Source organism: Panulirus ornatus, chromosome 9 (assembly GCF_036320965.1).
Source record: "Panulirus ornatus isolate Po-2019 chromosome 9, ASM3632096v1, whole genome shotgun sequence".
NCBI lineage: Eukaryota > Metazoa > Arthropoda > Malacostraca > Decapoda > Palinuridae > Panulirus > Panulirus ornatus.
Window position 1 is genome coordinate 49149855 of NC_092232.1, and position 19550 is coordinate 49169404.

General features: G+C 38.6%; 1 protein-coding gene across 1 annotated transcript in view; it reads right to left on the reverse strand.

The window, feature by feature from the left end:
* LOC139750406 (DNA-dependent protein kinase catalytic subunit-like) overlaps positions 1-19550 on the reverse strand; it is a 254167-nt gene that overhangs the window by 42576 nt on the left and 192041 nt on the right. Inside the window, exons 38-40 of the mRNA XM_071665164.1 lie at positions 15171-15289; positions 3932-4110; positions 344-542 (exon numbers count right to left, since the gene is read on the reverse strand). Coding sequence (XP_071521265.1) covers positions 344-542; positions 3932-4110; positions 15171-15289 — 497 coding nt within the window. The remainder of the gene's footprint in view (positions 1-343; positions 543-3931; positions 4111-15170; positions 15290-19550) is intronic.

Below are 19550 nucleotides of genomic sequence, written 5' to 3' on the forward strand. Positions count from 1 at the left end.
AATGTATTAATAAATCATACAGATCAACTATTAATACACTTATAAAATATTTACATATGCACCTGTAATTACACCAGTTAGTTTCAGATAACTCTATTTCATTACATAACCCCCAAAACCTCTTTTACAGGAGACTCCTCCTGCTTCAAGACTGCACTCTGATTAAGAGCAGGATAGTGATGGACTGCTTTGCAGTTCTAAGGTCCTAAATGAGACTGTACTAATTTTCATCCATTGATGATAAAGTAACTTCATCACAGTCAAATTTTAATCAGTAACGTAACCCCATGCAGGTGAAGTCCACTGCCTCTGTTCTGGAATGATGACAAAAACATTCTCCTACCTGGATGCTGAGTTGCTGAGAAGATATTAGCTTGAGTAGCTTGCACTCTATCAAGACCATCACTGGAATCACTAATGTCACTTCCTTGGGTAAGACCCAGTAATGAATTCAAAGACGAATCAGTGTTTCCCTGGGTCTCAGCAAAGAGGGGAATCATGGAAGCATGACGAGCACGCCAAGTAGTGCTCACTTTCATGTCCTGCATGGAAGTGAATAATAAATAATGGTAAAAATGACAATGTAAACCTAAATAACAGTACAATTTCCTAAGCCAACAGATAGTCACAAGATAAAAAGCATATCAACCACTAATGAAATAACCCTAAACCCACAGACATTCACAAGATAATCACTTATCAACCACCAATGAAATAATCCACAGCCCACATATATTCACAAGATAGTCACATAACAACCAATAATAAAATAAGTAAGAACTTTATGATCAATATTTATTCTCTATGATTTTATTCTACAAGCCCATCAACCATACACAAAACATTATGAATGTAGGTTTTAAAGATTGAAAAACCATATCTCTCCAAAGGCATGCTCTGAGCATGAGTGATTCTCTAGGATATTCTCAAAAACTAAAGGGTGAAACCTTCCTACTCTTGGTAAGAATGTGCTCATCTTTCCTGCTGTTCACAACCCATTCAACCATGGCAGAGTCAGCTCACTCATTTTTTCTGGCATTAACCCATGAATAGTCACTGTTGGTATAAGGCACGGTTCTTAGAAAACTGAGATTAGAAGGCAGGTTAGGGTATGAAAACCAGGAAAAAATGCCCTCTGGACACCATCTCTGAGAGAAAAAGATTTTCAGTGCCCAAAGCACATACTTCTCTCCTCTGGTTCGTCCTGCAAGCTTGAGAGTAAAAGAAAAGGCAACACTGTCAGTATTAGTTGAAAATTTCAATTCTCCTTACAAATGAGATTATTTTGTTTGTAAGCTTCATTAGTGTAAGTAGTATTACAGTGGGGATCAATCTAAGACCTTGAGCACTGTCTGAGAGTCCCCCCCTAAAAAAAAAAATACGACAGGTCTTAAAAAAGGCAAAGAAATTTGACAGGATTGCCAGGAAAAGCTTTTCAACATACACTAATAGAGCCAAGTACTGTACTTAAGTTGCCAAGTACTGTACTTAAGTTTTTGCTTCAAGCTGAACAGTTTGGTACAGACTTAAATAAGGAAATGAATCTAGACAAGTCAGTCACAACAAGATCCACAAAAACTATGAGAATGAATGTTTGGAGATATGAGAAATTTTTACATAAAAAAGCAAGACCATAAATAAACACAACTAGGGAATGAGTTAAAGAAACTGTGGAATCAATTCAAGGAACAAGAAGGGTATCAGAGAAATACAACTGGGTACAAACAAAAATTCCATCTATTGAATGTGATTCTATACGATACATAATCAGAGAAAACAAGCTGAATGTCCCAGAGGCTGTTCAAGTACAGGAATAGACCAAAAACATACACAATCAACTGACAAGAGTGAGCAAAAATGTGTTTAGACAAGGGAATGTACTAAAACACAAACAAAATCTATTGACAATAGCAGTCTGGGAGGTGCAGAAGGTGCTACTTTGCAAATGACACTATGCTGGGAAATAAGTCTACAAATGAACATGATTGTTTGCATCTTCAAATTAAGAAAGACAAACTGTTGGACTGTGCTCATATATGACAAATGAATTTTAATACTGATAAGTGCAAAGTTTTACATATCAGTGGGAAAAACAAAAAGGTGAACTATAGTATGAATTCTGTTGAACTGCATGTGGCAAATTAAGAAAACTTGGATGAAATAATCTCTGGTGACCTAAAACCAAGCAAGTAGTGCATAGAAGCAGTGAAAAGAGCTAATAAAATTCTTTGATTCATAAGTATGGCCTTCAAATCTAATTCTAGGAAATCCATCCTACTCTTTACAATTCATTAGTTCATCCCCATCTTGTATATTGTGTTCAGTTTTGGCCACTGTTCCTATAAAAAGACATAGACAGAACGAAGATAATGCAGCACTGAACCACCAAGATGATTCCCAGGCTGAGAAATAAATCTTATGAAAGCCAACTGAACAGCTTGAATCTATTTAGCTTAGAAAAGAGAAGGCTAAGAGGTGATTTACTACAAGTATAAAAAGTATAAGTTTCTTATAATCTTAATCTAACAAGCTATCTGAGACTTGATTCGTTCGATATCACTCCTAGTAATGCATGCACACTCATGGGCAAACATTTTATCTTCAGTGAGGTGAGGTATTTATCCTCCAAAAGGAATTTTAACACATGGAATGATTTACCAACTTGAGTGGTTGAAAGCAGTATGATAGATATGTTTAAGAACAGACCTGATAAATATTTTATTTCAAGTCCACAACCTACATTATCTGCACCTCCTTAGTCCTACTGACAGTTTGCAAGCTATTCTCTTGGAAGTAAATGTAAGCCTTCCAACTTTCACCACACTATTACAACCAGCATCAAAAGGACCCAATGCTTTGTTGCCATTTGAATTCCTATGTATTTCTTTGTGAGTGTTAGAAGTGGAGGAAACAAGGGTAAGGGGAAAGCATAGGCAGAGTTGGAAGGATGAAGGAAAGATGCTTTGAAGGTTTGGGGCTTGAGCATGCAGGAGGTTGGGAGGTGTACAAGGGATAGAGCAATGTGGTATACAGGGGATGACTTGCTGTCAATAGGGTGAACCAAGGCATGTGAAGCAGTCAGTGGAAACCATGCAAAGGTCTGTGGGACCTACTTGTGGACAGGGTGCTCTAATTTTGGTGCATCATACATGACAGCTAGAGAGTGGATGTGAGTGAATGAGGTCAGTTCTTTGTCTGTTCCTTATGCTACCTCATTAATGTTCGATATGGCAAAATAGATGAAAAACAAAAATACACATCACAAAGCTACTTCTAGAATCATTCTATGTCAATGCTGCTTCACGCTATACTGGACAATACATGCCTTTCAATCTGAAACTTGGTCTTTTCTTACATTTCCTAGCCTAAGGTTTTTCAAAAACATAGAAAAATTTAAAAGAGAAAATAAATAACCTTATAACAAATTCAACACAATGTGAAATGAAAAATGAAAAAAGAACAAGAAAAAAGGAGCTGACCTCATAATTAATTCACCATACTGTTAAAAGACATAAAACATTAAAAAAAATACTTCTTATTAACTTTAATGCCTTATGCATACTTCGATAAAAATCTATCCCCTTCAGTGTTTGTAGGATAACTGACATGTGAAATTTCTAAGAGTGACATTAATGCTTGCTACACATAATAACATTTCACTGCTCAAGGCTGCTCCAGTTGTTTTAAATGGCAGGAAACATCAGCAAGTTTCAGGTACATATGTAGGACTCTGGTTCTATGTGTAAGAGGTATAAGTGTAAGATTGAAAAGGTTAATGACCTGAAAACAGTTCCCCTGAAGTGGTGCTGAATAACAATTATGCCATGACCAGCTATGGAATGAGAAATTTGCTAAATTCTGGTTTTCAAATTCACATGAAATTAGACAAAATGAATGCAATCACTGTAAATTCCTTACACAATAAACCTACCAAAAACCTGCAGAGGGTCAATGGCTGCTGAAAAATATCACGATGATAGTCAGCTGAATGTCTTGTTGCTTCAAGTAAAATATATATGGCCATCTGGAGGAAGGAATCTTCACTCTCAGGGCTATATATCTCCTGCATGATATATAGTAAGCGTTGGGGAAGTATGAGGTTTTGAGAACCTGGAAGATGAAACAGTCTGATATATACAAAAGTTTAAGGAATTTCTTTTCGCTGAAGATTTGTTCACAAATTTCTTTTATGTCCTAAATTTCTATACCTATCAATGTATTATCATTAACTGGGGGAGATGGACAGAATGGAGAGAGCACAAAGGCGAGCTACCAAGATAATTCCAAGCTGGAGAAGCAAATCCTATAAGAGATTATAAAAAGAACTAAATATATTTAGCTTAGAAAAGAGGTTAAGAGGTGATCTAATGGAAGCATTTAAAATCAAAGTAGATTTCATTACTATTGATTTCAATAGCTACTTAAGAACAGATTCATCTGATATCACTCATGGTAATGGATATAAACTCCTAGGCAAACATTTTATTTCAAATGTTGTGAAGGATATTTTCTTCAAAAGCATTGTTAACAAATAGAACTATGTACTTATTAGAGTAGTTAAAAGCAACATACATATGTTTCAGCACAGGCTTGACAAACATTTTGCTCCAAATCCACAACTAACATAATTTGCACCTCCTTAGCTATAAGTTGATAGTTTTTCCTCTTTAAAATATTTGTAAGTCTTTCTACACCTACCATATTAATCAATGACTTTCTGATCTCTTCCACTATCACAAACTGCCTTGTTAGCCCATTAAAGGTGGGTGACATTTTTTTATACATCTGTGTAAGGAGACATACTTTAGGAATTAGCTAATATATACATGAGTAGATAAGACTGGATGAAAAATGAGGGTAAGAGGTGGTACTTATGCAATACTGCATTATAGCTGGCTGTGGGAGGAGGGGAGGAGTAAAGCGGGAGGACCTGGTGTGGGAAGTTTAACAGGCGCACCTGGGACAAGGCTAGGGGACTCTGCAATCACTTTTGTTTTACATTAAATTTATCATTCATGCATGTTTTACAGATAAGTACATCTATTTACATCTGTTCACTTACAATCTATCCAGTGGTTCTTGAATGTGTGACAGTTCTGGAAGCAAGGTACACATACCAGGATTGCAACCTGGGCACCATTTGATGACACCTCTGCTTTTCTTAGGGCGTCTGATTGTATTGCGACACACAATACAGTTCCTCTGCAGTTTGTGACCTTTGGCACCCATGGGGAGATAATCAAAGTAGTGTCTTGTGATACAATCTCGACATAGTGATCTGGTTGACATTCTGTCTTCAGATGGCCAGACACAGAAGGTGTTACTGCACCGTAAGTTGCCAGCAATTGTTCTATTGCACTTTTGCTGAACATCATGAGATACATAATTGCCAGTCTTTACTCAGTATAAGTTGTAGGCTTGTAACATTGTAGTATCCAGCAGGTGAAAGAACATCTTTTGTACCATTTCACATTTTTCCTCAAAAAATCAATGGTTGTAACCTGCATATCACTCTTGTCAACCAAACACATTTTCACATAGTAATCCAAACTGGTGTCTGGCTCCTTTAATCTCTCCTCTGTGATATGGTCTACTTTGTCACCTGACACCATGATACTTGGATGTGCTGCTGAGAGGACATGCACAGGTTTTCTTTCCATCCATTGACAAACCAGGATGTTATCTTCACACACCATAGCATTCTCTAGTGTTGAGGAATGTTGGCATGTTCTTTCTTTTTGACCTGAGTGTGCCACATAAGCCAGCATTCTCTAGTGTTGAGGAATGTTGGCATGTTCTTTCTTTTTGACCCTGAGTGTGCCACATACGCCAGAATTACAATGCAGGAGGAATTTGGCAAGCTTTGGCAATGTGCAGTAATTGTCTGTGTATAGCACATGTCTTTATCCCGGAACGATGACATTCGTTTTTTCATTAAGTGCCCACTAAATCCTAGTAGGTCATTCTTAGACACCTTTGGAATATCCACATCACTGGCTGTGTACACTAGCATATGGAGGACGTACACAGTTTCACAGTCACAGAGGACAAAGAACTTGATTCCATAGCGATGCCTCTTGGAAGGAATATACTGGTGAAAAGTAACTCGTCCCCTGAAAAGCAATAAGCTTTCATCAATCACCAGGTTCTGGAGAGGCTGAAGATTTTACAAACTTTGCCTTCAACATCACAAACAGTGTCCTTATTTTCCACACTCTGTCCTGGCTATTAGGACTGTTGTTATCAGCGAAACGCAGATAATGCAGATGTACAAATTGGTCCCTTGGCATGTATTTGCTAAAAGTAATTAGAGAAGTTACATCATTTTGAGTCCAGTATTCCTTCAGTACATATTTCTTTACATGGATCATAAGCATAGTCAGAGCTAGGTACACATACATCTCTGGAAAAGATGTATCGTGAAGTCTCTTCCATTTCCTGTCTGTTCAGCAGGGTCTCTGGGAATTGTACACACAGAAATTGTTTGTTTCTTCATCAATAAAATCCATTACTTAATTACCAAAGAATGCTAGGAAATAAGGCAATTCATCTTCCACTTCTGCATCACTCACTGGAAAATCATGTTATTCCCAAGTCACACTTGTCAAAATCAAGTCTGTGGCTGGTAATTGCACGATTTTATCCTCCACACAAAGGATTGAGATGCAGCAACAGTTGCCTTGGCTTGCATGGTATCTTTGCTTTGTCCCAGGGACCTCACCGCATGCTGTGAAATATGACCATGTGACCATGACCTCACACCTCCTGCATGCAAAATTTGCACCACTACCCTCTCCACCACTTTCATTACTAGAATCATCAGACTCATGTTCACTTTCTGGTATATATTCATTCACTACATCGTCAACTTCAAGCTGACTCACACTTTCATCACTGTCTCCATCCTCCTCATCATCAGATGATTCAAAATCATCACCAGTTAGATCTTGAGCAAAGCGAATTTCGTCCGGTGTCCAAGTGATTTAGGGAAAATTTTCTTGGTGTTGATTTCAACATGCGTCTTCCTTTCACTCAGGGCACCTTCCAGCGAAAAGATGGTGTAACATTTGTCAGGATGTATAACTATGTGAAGTGCTAGGCAGGGGAGAACATGATCAATCACTATGAGAAGTACTAAGCAAGGGAGAGCGTGACCTATCTTCACCCTCCATTGTCTCAGCTAATTGTGATACTGACCTGGCTGGGCAAGCATGGGTGGCTGTTTACAGGCATTTCCAAACAGAGAGCATGATAGTATATATCAGAGATGCCACATCACCCAATTTCACCATACAATTACAATGCAAAAGGGCCCAGCGTTACATGATGTTTCCCGCCTAATACTGTGCAAACATTTGATAACTAATACTGGTGCTGACTGTGGTTGGGTGAGCAAGGGTAGTGTTTACATGAATAGGTAAACAGAGGTCATGATAGTAGATGACATTGAGGCCACATTGCCAAAATTCAAAAAAACAATTAAGATGCAAAACAGCCCACCATTATGTAATGTTGCCCAGCTTATAACGCATGAAGATTAGGTAATGTTGTCTGCCACAGTAAGATTAGGACCCACTGGTCTCTTGGGGTTTGAATTCAATTGTATCTAACATTGCAGCATATGGGAAGTGGGCGAAATTTTGAAGTTAGCCAGAGAGAGTTGTTAAGTCAGACTGTTTTAGACTTAATTCCATCAAGAAAGGATGGAGAGCTAGAACCACCCCAAACTAATATAGATCAATACTTCATACAAACAAAGCAACTATTCAGAAGAAAAGCATTTTCGACATCTAAACAGGCCTTATCATTTCTTAGAGGCAGACTTAGCTATTTCCATAATGTATGGTTTCCAGGATAGTGTGGATTTTACATTAATACCATGTATGTTCATTGCAGTGGAATTTATTAAAAAAGGGGTTGACTGTATTGTTGACTGGTTGGTAAGGTTATTTAATGTATGTATGACTCATGGTGAGGTGCCTGAGGATTGGCGGAATGCGTGCATAGTGCCATTGTACAAAGGCAAAGGGGATAAGAGTGAGTGCTCAAATTACAGAGGTATAAGTTTGTTGAGTATTCCTGGTAAATTATATGGGAGGGTATTGATTGAGAGGGTGAAGGCATGTACAGAGCATCAGATTGGGGAAGAGCAGTGTGGTTTCAGAAGTGGTAGAGGATGTGTGGATCAGGTGTTTGCTTTGAAGAATGTATGTGAGAAATACTTAGAAAAGCAAATGGATTTGTATGTAGCATTTATGGATCTGGAGAAGGCATATGATAGAGTTGATAGAGATGCTCTGTGGAAGGTATTAAGAATATATGGTGTGGGAGGAAAGTTGTTAGAAGCAGTGAAACGTTTTTATCGAGGATGTAAGGCATGTGTACGTGTAGGAAGAGAGGAAAGTGATTGGTTCTCAGTGAATGTAGGTTTGCGGCAGGGGTGTGTGATGTCTCCATGGTCGTTTAATTTGTTTATGGATGGGGTTGTTAGGGAGGTAAACGCAAGAGTTTTGGAAAGAGGGGCAAGTATGAAGTCTGTTGGGGATGAGAGAGCTTGGGAAGTGAGTCAGTTGTTGTTCGCTGATGATACAGCGCTGGTGGCTGATTCATGTGAGAAACTGCAGAAGCTGGTGACTGAGTTTGGTAAAGTGTGTGGAAGAAGAAAGTTAAGAGTAAATGTGAATAAGAGCAAGGTTATTAGGTACAGTAGGGTTGAGGGTCAAGTCAATTGGGAGGTGAGTTTGAATGGAGAAAAACTGGAGGAAGTGAAGTGTTTTAGATATCTGGGAGTGGATCTGGCAGCGGATGGAACCATGGAAGTGGAAGTGGATCATAGGGTGGGGGAGGGGGCGAAAATTCTGGGGGCCTTGAAGAATGTGTGGAAGTCGAGAACATTATCTCGGAAAGCAGAAATGGGTATGTTTGAAGGAATAGTGGTTCCAACAATGTTGTATGGTTGCGAGGCGTGGGCTATGGATAGAGTTGTGCGCAGGAGGATGGATGTGCTGGAAATGAGATGTTTGAGGACAATGTGTGGTGTGAGGTGGTTTGATCGAGTGAGTAACGTAAGGGTAAGAGAGATGTGTGGAAATAAAAAGAGCGTGGTTGAGAGAGCAGAAGAGGGTGTTTTGAAGTGGTTTGGGCACATGGAGAGAATGAGTGAGGAAAGATTGACCAAGAGGATATATGTGTCGGAGGTGGAGGGAACGAGGAGAAGAGGGAGACCAAATTGGAGGTGGAAAGATGTAGTGAAAAAGATTTTGTGTGATCGGGGCCTGAACATGCAGGAGGGTGAAAGGAGGGCAAGGAATAGAGTGAATTGGAGCGATGTGGTATACCGGGGTTGACGTGCTGTCAGTGGATTGAATCAAGGCATGTGAAGCGTCTGGGGTAAACCATGGAAAGCTGTGTAGGTATGTATATTTGCGTGTGTGGACGTATGTATATACATGTGTATGGGGGGGGTTGGGCCATTTCTTTCGTCTGTTTCCTTGCGCTACCTCGCAAACGCGGGAGACAGCGACAAAGTATAAAAAAAAAAAAAAAAAAATGTTCATTTAGTTATGAGGTGGAATTACAAATCCATCAAAGGAGAGAGGAAAGCTGCAAGAAGTTTTCAACATAGACCTACAGAAACTGGGTCTTGAAGGCATTAAACTTAATCCAATTTTCATATGGGTGCATTTAGTTATTTGAAAGAAGGAAATAATTGATAAGAAGTAGAAAAAGTGTAGACTGAACCTTGAGGGACACTGCAGCTGGTGGAGAAAGCGGGAGAGGCTGATCCATAAAACTATGGAGATAGATCAGCCAGAGAGGAAGCTAGATATGAAGAACCAAAGTGAGGGAGGGAAGCCAAGAGAGGGGAGCTTTGACCCCAATGCCACATCCTATCAAAAGCTTTGAGTATATCAAGAGCAACTACATAAGATTCCCTAAAATGTTTCAGGGATGATGACCAGATATTCATAAGATAAAATATATCAGTAGTGATGATCAGAGAGGACTGTAAGACTCAAGATATTTGAGGATGTGGGAGTTGAAGAGCAATTCAAAACCTATGTAAATAGATGTCAAAGCAACAGGACAACAGTTAGAGGAGTTAGAACAGTCACCATTCTTAGAGATGTGCCAATGCATGCTTCCAAGGAGAAGGAGAAATTTTGGGTTTTAAATAAAAACAGAACAGACATCCAAGTACAGGAGCATACATGCACCTACCTCATCTCTTCACAAACTGATTCTTTGTGAGATCACCATACCTTCTCAAATTCTTTCTTTGAGTGAGACTACCAATGTGTCTTCTTAAACTGATTCTTTAAATTAGACCACCAATATATCTTCTAAAACTGATTCTTTAAGTGAGGCCATACCACCAATATATCTTCTAAAAGTGATTCTTTAAGTGAGACCAGCATTGTGCCTGCTTAAACTGATTCCTTAAGTGAGACCACCACTATATCGTCTAAAACTGATTCTTCGAGTGAGACCATCGCTATGTCTTCTCAAACTAGATTTTTAAGTGAGACCACCACAATATCTAAAACCGATTCTTCGAGTGAGACCATCACTATGTCTTCTCAAACTGGATTCTTAAGTGAGACCACCACTACATCTTCTAAAACTGATTCTTTGAGTGAGACCATCAATAAGTCTTCTGAAACTGGATTTTTAAGTGAGACCACCACTACATCTTCTAAAACTGATTCTTTGACTGAGACCATCAATAAGTCTTCTCAAACTGGATTTTTAAGTGAGACCACCACTGCATCTTCTCAAATTCATTCTTTAAGTGAGACCATCAATGTATCTTCTCAAAATGATTCTTTTGTTGAGACCACTACCGTGTCTTCTCAAATTGCTTCTTTCAGTGAGACCACCACTGTATCTTCTCAAACCAATTCTTTTCATGAGACAACCACTGTGTCTTCTCAAAATGATTCTTTAAGTGAGACCATCAGTGCATCTTCTTAAAGTGATTCTTTAAGTGAGACCACCACTGCATCTTCTTAAAGTGATTCTTTAAGTGAGACCACCATTGCATTTTCTCAAATTGATTCTTTAAGTGAGACCATCACTGTGTCTTCTCAAAACTGATTCCTTAAGTGAGATCACCAGTGCATCTTCTTAAACTGATTTTCTAAGTGAGCCCCTCAATGTTTCTTCTCGAACTGATTCTATAAGTGAAGCCACCACAGAGTCTTCTCTTCTCAAATTGATTCTTTAAGTGAAGCCACCACAGAATCTTCCCTTCTCAAATTGATTCTCTAAGTGAGGCCACCACAGAGTCTTCTCTTCTCAAATTGATTCTTTAAGCAAGACTATCAATGTATATTCTCACACTGATTCTTAAAATGAGACCAACACTGTGTTTTCTCAAACTGATTCTCCAAGGGAGACTACAATTATGTAAATGACTCCAAAAAAAATATGTCAAATGTTACTCAACCAATATAACTCAGTGTTTAGTAAAAGACAGCATGAAAAAATAGTTGATGAAATATCTAATGATTATGAGGAGTATGCACTCAAAGATATAAACTTTCAAAAAGAGATACAACTGAAGTAATAGATGAACTCAAAGAAAACTCAGCTCCAGGGCCAGATGGGATTCCAGAAATCTTTCTAAAGAAGATGAGAGAAACAATAGCCAAACATCTTACAATGCTGCTGAGACAAGACATAGACCAAACAAGCATAACAGATACTCATAAAATGTCTTATGTAACACCAATACATAAAGGAGAACCCAGATAACTACCTATATCTCTAATGCCTGTTACCTCTGGGAAATCCCATCAAAGGGGTGGCAATAGCAAAAAGTGTCCACTTATCCCAGTCCTTACATGCCTCCCTCACATACATCAGTCCACGCATTCTTCCTGTTTCTTTTCCTCCAGTATTCTTCCACTCTATTTTCCCACATCACAGGTGGCCTTCTTTTCACACCAACCAATTATACTATCACACACTCTCCCTGTAAACTCCCAGTTGTATATTCTTTCCATGTGCCCAAACCACCTCAACATATGTTTCACCCACTTTAACCCCACAATTCATTTCCTTTGCATTCCCAGCCATACCACATCTTTCATACATCTCTTTATCTCTTTCCTCATTCCATCTGGTCATACCACATGCGACTCTCAAATAGCTCATTTCCACACCATGGATTCTTGATCTCTGTGACTCATTCCATGGCCATGTTTCAACTGCATAGGTCAGGTCTGGGAGGACTATGCGGTCCATTAATCCTCTCTTTACTTCCATACTTACACTTATACCTTTCATCATTTTATCAAGGGGACCTATGACTCTTCTACCCTTACTGCTCTCTCTCTCTCTCTCTCTCTCTCTCTCTCTCTCTCTCTTATCTCTCCTTCCATATCACCAAACTTACCCAAGACAGCTCCTAAATGCTTACACTCTCATTTCTTCTAGTCATTCTTCCCCCATATCCAAAACAGTTTAGCAAACTTTCTTCTTTCACTCTATATGATGCTGCAAAATCTATACTTTCACTCGCTTTTCCTTCAAACACCATTAATTTAGTTTTACTGCATTTATCTTCAATTATCTATGTTTACACAACATAAAATACACTCACACCCTTCTGCAATTCCTCTCCATTCATTAAACAGCACAGTGCCATCTACAAACAGACTTGCTACTAGCCATCATACCTCAATGCCACACTCCATCTCTGCACTCCTATTCCCTAGTTTTGCCTTCATCTCTCTTATCAGTCCATCCATATTTACATCAAAAACCCACAGTGACATTCCACAGCCCTGCTTCACACCCACATGTATACTGAAAATTTTGCTCAACTTTCTATTCGCTACTACACATGCATTTGCTCCTCTGTAGAAGGCTTCCACACCACTCAAAACTTCTACCCCATATATCCTTAACACATCCCATACAACATTCCACCTGACTCTGTCATATCCTTTCTCCAGATCCATAAAAGCTCCATACAGTTTCTTACCTTTCACTAAATGCCTTTCCATACTCATCTTTACCACAAAAATCTGATCCACACATCCTGTAACTTTTCTAAAACCCCCTTGTTCCACAATCATTCTGCATTCAGTCACTTCCATCACTATCAATCAATATTCTTGCATAAGCTTCTTCTGTATACTTAACAAACTTATTTCCCTATAATTGCTACATACATCTTTAGCATAATTTCCTTTGAACAAAGGAACACTACCTTTTACCCTATCCTCAGGCATGACATTCTGTTTCCATGCTGAATTACATATCAGATGCATCCACTCTCTCACACTTTCTCCTCCATACTTCTGCATTTCAATCCATTCCAGGTGCCTTTCCTACCTTAAGCCTCATTAATGCCCTTCTTACCTCCATTTTGCTATAGGCCCTTGCAGTTGTATCCTCTTCCTTCCATCCTCCATACCCGTGCATGCAATAACTGCTGCCTCAACTTCTCCCACATTCATCAGTTCTTCAAAATACTCTTTCCATCTTTCAAATCTTCCTTTTGATTCAACAACTCCCCTTCTTTACTTCTCCCATTAATGTCTCCACTCTTCTATTCACCTCTTTCCTTTTTTGCCTCCTTCTAGGAAAAGTTTCTGTTTTCACTAAACTTTTCATTCAATTTTCTTCCAAAATCTTCATCTACTCTTTCTTTGCTTTCCTCTATGAGTTTCTTAAACATTCCATTTACAAATTTTATATTCTTCCCTCCTTAGCTGAACTTCCACTGGTATATTCCTTTTAAGTAATTCATCACATGCCTTTTTCTTCTCTTCCACAGCATTTCTAATCTCTTCCGTCCACCATCCTGTCCAACATCCTTTGCCCCTTTTATTCTATATCTCATGAACTTGTATCAAACTACTAATTCTAAAACCTTTAATTGTATTTCTCTAAACATTCTAAACACCTCATTCACACATGACTACATCCCTTCATTTGCTGCACTTCAATCTAAACTTTTTGTCCTTGATCCTTATTTCCATGAGAACTGCAAAATATTCATAGTCTCCAGAGAAATCTCTCACAACTCTAGCATCTAACACAGCCTTTCTCAACCTATCATCCACTGCCACATAGTCAATCACAGCCATTTGCTCTTCTCTTCCATCATTTCTCATTCATGTATATCTGTGAATCATCTTGTGCTAAAAAAAAAAAAAAGTGCTTGCAAGGAATAAACCTCTATCAGCACAAACATCCACAAGATAACTTCCATCCTCATTTACTTAACACACTCTCCATTTACCAACTATCTCACCAACTTCATCACATCCCACTTTCACATTTATATTGGCCATTACAACCAAATTTCTCTCATTCTCAAAACCTTTTATACAGTCACTCAAAATTCTCCAGAAATGTTTCATTTCATCCTCACCTTGCACAGTCTTCATATTCACATGTGCATATACACACACACACCCATGCATATTTCATAATTCCAATCTTTCCTTCTACCCACACTATTTTTGATCCTTCAAGGAGGATGAGCAATCCCTGCCTGGCTTCTACTTTTGTTTCCTCTTTTAGAAACTGAAATACAAGAAAGGGAGGATTTCGAGCCCCCCATTCCCACCCCCCAATTGTCACCTACTACAACACACAAGGAATACATAGGTAGAATTCTTTTTCCCCTACCTATGTTCATCAACTACTCCTCTCATATTACACTCATCTAAATAATCCCCCATCTCTAGGAAAATGTAGAGGCATTCAAATTCACATGCACCTTTTGTATCTCAACTTGCAACACTTCAATCCTCCCACCCAACCCAGCAGGGTACAAACACAGATGCCACACTACCTGATTCTGGCTAGCAATCCTTCTTGTTTGCATTTTCTCAAATCTTTATTCACTTCAATTATTACTTTGCAGAGCTGGCAAGGTATGGATAGTAAGCTTAAAGCTAAGGAGGTGCCACTCAGTTAATGATGAACACCTATGAAGAATGTTAGGTTTTCGTAGTAAACAAAATAGATTTTCAATGTAGATATACAACAATGCTAGAGTTTCATCAAAAAGAAAAGGTAAAAAAAAAATGAAATAATATTTCTTTTTCACAAAGATTCTAATTCTTTATCAGGGATAACTATATTCAAGTGTAACAAAAGTATAGAGATCTAAAGAACTCGACAGATTTTCTTTACAGTGATCTTACCCTCAAGCCAAAAGTTGAGAACTCTCTGTCTCAAAGCAGCATCTTCTTCTTTCATAGCTTGTAGCAAGGTTACTTTGGCTTCTGATTCTAGTTTCCTTCCTTCTACACTATTGTCTCCCCTGGAAGATTATGAGAAGCTGTTATTCACCATTTCTTGGTGCTTTTATTTAAACAACACTGACACTGGTAAAAAAAATCTAGTAAAAGCGGCTTTGTCAACTTAGTTAACTGCTGGAAATACAAATCACAAAGCAATTCACCTGTTAGGGATATCAAATTAATTTGCTTCTATGCTCTTACTCAGTTTGTGTGAACAAAGACAATCATAAATTCAATATTCTGTCCATACACTTCACCTACAATACTCCATCACTACTCATCTAAAGCAAGAAACTGTGCAGAAATTTGGTGATCAGTGATTCTTTCTATCCTATAGCTAGTCTTTTCACACATCAAAAACAAATGGATTTTTTCTTGATAAAGATAATTGCAAGTTATCCCAATATCCATAACACTAATCATAAATACTGATGTAAACTAAATGGAAAAAGTCAATATCAAGTATGTGTTTCACTGCATACTCAGGTTTACTTCACACTACATTGATTCCATAGTGAAATCTGAAAATGATAAAATAACACCTACCTTTTAATACTGAGACAACTTAAGAACCTTAGACATCTGTCTTCATGACTTCTTGCCTGAGGCCTGATTCAATACATTAATAATTCACCTACAAAAATTTCCATGTTGAACTATTTCATACAGCTTAGCCATGAAGATTTTTGATACAAAGACTAAGAAATTCTAAAAGCTTAGCTTCATGAATTTCAGTTTAATGGTTTTCCATGAATATGTTAGGTTAGGGGCTGGAGGTCCAAATAACACATCAAATATTGCTCTAAAAGTTTACTTAACCACTGACAGAAGTACAGAGAAATCTTAAGCATATATGAGATGTACATATAACCCAAAAAGAAACATTCCCAAGCCCCCTGGACTCCTCAAATACCATCCTTCGACATTGTTACCCCAAATTCAGTATCCTCCTATTTGGTGCTGTGTCAGAAAAGGCTGCATGGTAGGCCTAGCTTGTACAGCTGTGAGATAAAACAAGGGAAAATTATATTTTTGTTTTATCTTCTTCCTCCCAATACCAATTTTCTTCTTTAACTCTACATCATACTTTTCTTTCATTCAATCCATCCATATGGATGGTGGAGGGACTGAAGCCCTTACATTTTCTATTCTCAATGATTTAGAGTAAATTATCTCCTACCCCATGCATATTCCTGACTTCTGGGACCACTCTCATAATATTCTGGTTCTGTGTTTCACCTCTGGTCTATTCTACTGAAGTACACAATCTCGCCTGTAATTGGTTCATCTGATCACACACTCATAAACAGATCTATTTTAACTACATCTCCCCCTCTAGCAGCCCCTTCTAGCATACATACTGGCACCACAACAAAGCTGTCTGAAATAACTTATATAACTTCTTTTCTGACTCCTCGAGTAAAATACTGTCTCAAGTGGTGAAGCTTCTGTCTCCGCCAAATGCATAGCAGAGGTTATTCTTGTAAGAATGGAAGCATTTATCACCTCTACCTCCTAGACAACCTCTTCTTCCAATCTATGGTTCAACCAATCCTGTTCTGAGGCCATTCAAGAAAGGTATCAGGCATATCAGCTTGGAAAAACTCTCCTTATGACTCCTATTCAGCTTTTATCACTGGTATCAGTGCAAGCAAGTTGTCTGTCAGGTAAAGGCATTTCTCACAATGTATGTCACTCTATTTTTCCTTCACTTTTCCTTTCTGATGGTACTATAGCTGTCCCTCTCCCACTGACAAAGCAACTCTCTCTGGTTCCCATTTCTCCCCTAACTCCACTTTGGATGACTAACATTCCTTCACCCTCTGATACTCCTCTTACTAATCCTATGCTCCTACCCATAATCTCTTTTCAGACTATCTAAAAAGTACTTCTCTCTCTGGACACAAGCAAGGATTATGGTCCTGACGGCATCCATCCTTGTGTACTGAAAGAGCGTACCTCTGAACTTGCATCTGTGCTTGCTTATCTGTTCCATTTCTGTTTAAAAATCAAAACAATTCCTACTTCTTGGAAGCATGCATTAATAGATCCCATCCCTAAGAAGGGTGATTGTTCTGACCCCTCTATCATCTAATTCCTTTGACATCTACCATTTCCAAAATCTTTAAATCCCTCCTCAACTCCCATATCCTTAGACACTTTGAAACTCAGTCTTTCAGCTGATCATTAGTTGATAATATTCACTGGTGACATTCACTCCTGTCTTACTAATATATGGTCATCAACCCTCAAAGATTTTAGGGAGTCATGTGTAGTTGCCCTTGACATATCAAAGGCTTTTGACTGGGTGTGGCATTGGGGGTCTCATCTCTATCTCTCCTCTTTCGGCTTCGCTCCCTCATTTGCTCCTTCATATCTAGCTTCCTCTCCAACTCATCAGTCTCTATGGTTATTGATGAATCAGCCTCCCCCACCCCTTTCTCCATCAACTGCAGCATCTCTTAAGGTTCTGCCCTGTCCCCTACACTTTCTCAACTTTATCTTAATATCCTCTCCCACAAGTAACTAAATGCACTTATAGGAAGACAACTCAACACTGCATTCATCCACATCCTTCAATTCTGCTCTGTCTTCTCTTATTCGATCTTTATCTCATCTTGAAACACGTTCCTAAACAAAATCAGAATTGGGCTGGATATCTCAATGGGGTACATGAAATCTAGTTAAGTTTAATGCCTCTAAGACTCAGTTTCAGCCTAACTTGCTATGGAAAGCTCCTCACAATTCTCATCTCTCCTTTCATGTTTCTGCAACTCCAACTCTTGACTCAATGATCATACTTGGTATTACTGTAACATCCACTCTTTCTTGGAAATCCTAGATTATGGAAATAGCTAAGTCTGCCTCTAAGAAACTGGGTGTCCTGTTTAAATGATGAAACTTCTTTTCTTCTTAACAGTTGCTTAATTTATACAAAAGATTGATTCATCCTTATATGGAGTGCTGCTCTCACATCTGGGGTGGCTCCAACTCTGCATCCTTACTTCACAGAGTTGAGTCAAAAGCAGTCTGACTAATAACCTTTCTCAGGCTAACTTTCAAACTTGACCCTCTTACCATATGCCATGATGTTGGTTCACTTCCCCACTTCTATAGATATTACTTTGGTTTTTGCTTTTGAGAGATAGCTGCTTATGTGCCCACACCACTAGCTAGACCATGCAATACTCATCAAGCTGCTGTGTTATATGATTACAGTGTGGACGGTGGCAACTCAAGGGTGGGCTGTTCTGATTACTGTTTCTTCCCCTACACCTCGAAGCAATGGAACTCTACCTTTTCATGTCTTTCCCAATAACTATGACCTGGCACATTTGGAAGACAGGTTTTTCACTTCCCCCAAAGTTCATATATACTTTCCCTTATCTCTTCTTTTTCCCTTTCATAATCCTCTCTATATTTCAATCATTGCCCTGCCTTGATGTGAAATTTTGTCCATGACCGGAGCCCCCAGTGAAAAAAGAAAATCTCTGCACATTTCTTCCATTCTTAGTAAAGGATTCATTCTTCCACTATAAAAATTTTCATACAGTTTCATTCTACTCTCATTTTCGAATGCAGAAACTGATTTAAAAGTTAAACTTACAGGGAGAGACAGGAGTATTGGACCCAGTGGCAGACAGCCCAGCAGCAGGCAACCTAGCCGCACGTGTGAAAGAAACAGAAATTTAGCTCTTTATTACTTAGCAATTAGTAAGTATTATAATGAACTTTTTTTCAGTTCTTTCATTCCAAACACTATATTCATATCAACTTCACTCTGATTTTACTGAGTTAAACTAACCTGGGGTGATAGATGGCTTGAAAAACCTTACTGCAAGTAGAAGTAATCCTCTGTAAACCCTCAAACTCAATTATGGCTGCCTCAAAGACAGGATCTTTGTCTAAGGCAAACCAGATAGCCGCTTCATGGATGTGGTCAATGAAGTTCTTGAATGACAAGATAAAAGTATCCATGTGTATAACAGAATAGCACTACAGCAGAGCAAATGTGTTGTCTGCATAGCTGCTCAACAAAAATTAATGCTCACAATGGTGGAAAGCCATGCTCAGATTGTGATCCACGAGATGCCTTCAGACCCTCTGGTGGTGAGTGGGAGAAACACACAGTCCCAGTTACTAGATATGAGAATACCCGTCAAGCTTACTTACAAAAAGGAGTGTTTATTCATAAATCTTAAAATAAAGGGGTAATAAAAGTATTCATGATTCATGAACAGCCTATATAAAATCAAATAATCATGACCCTGTTATACGTGA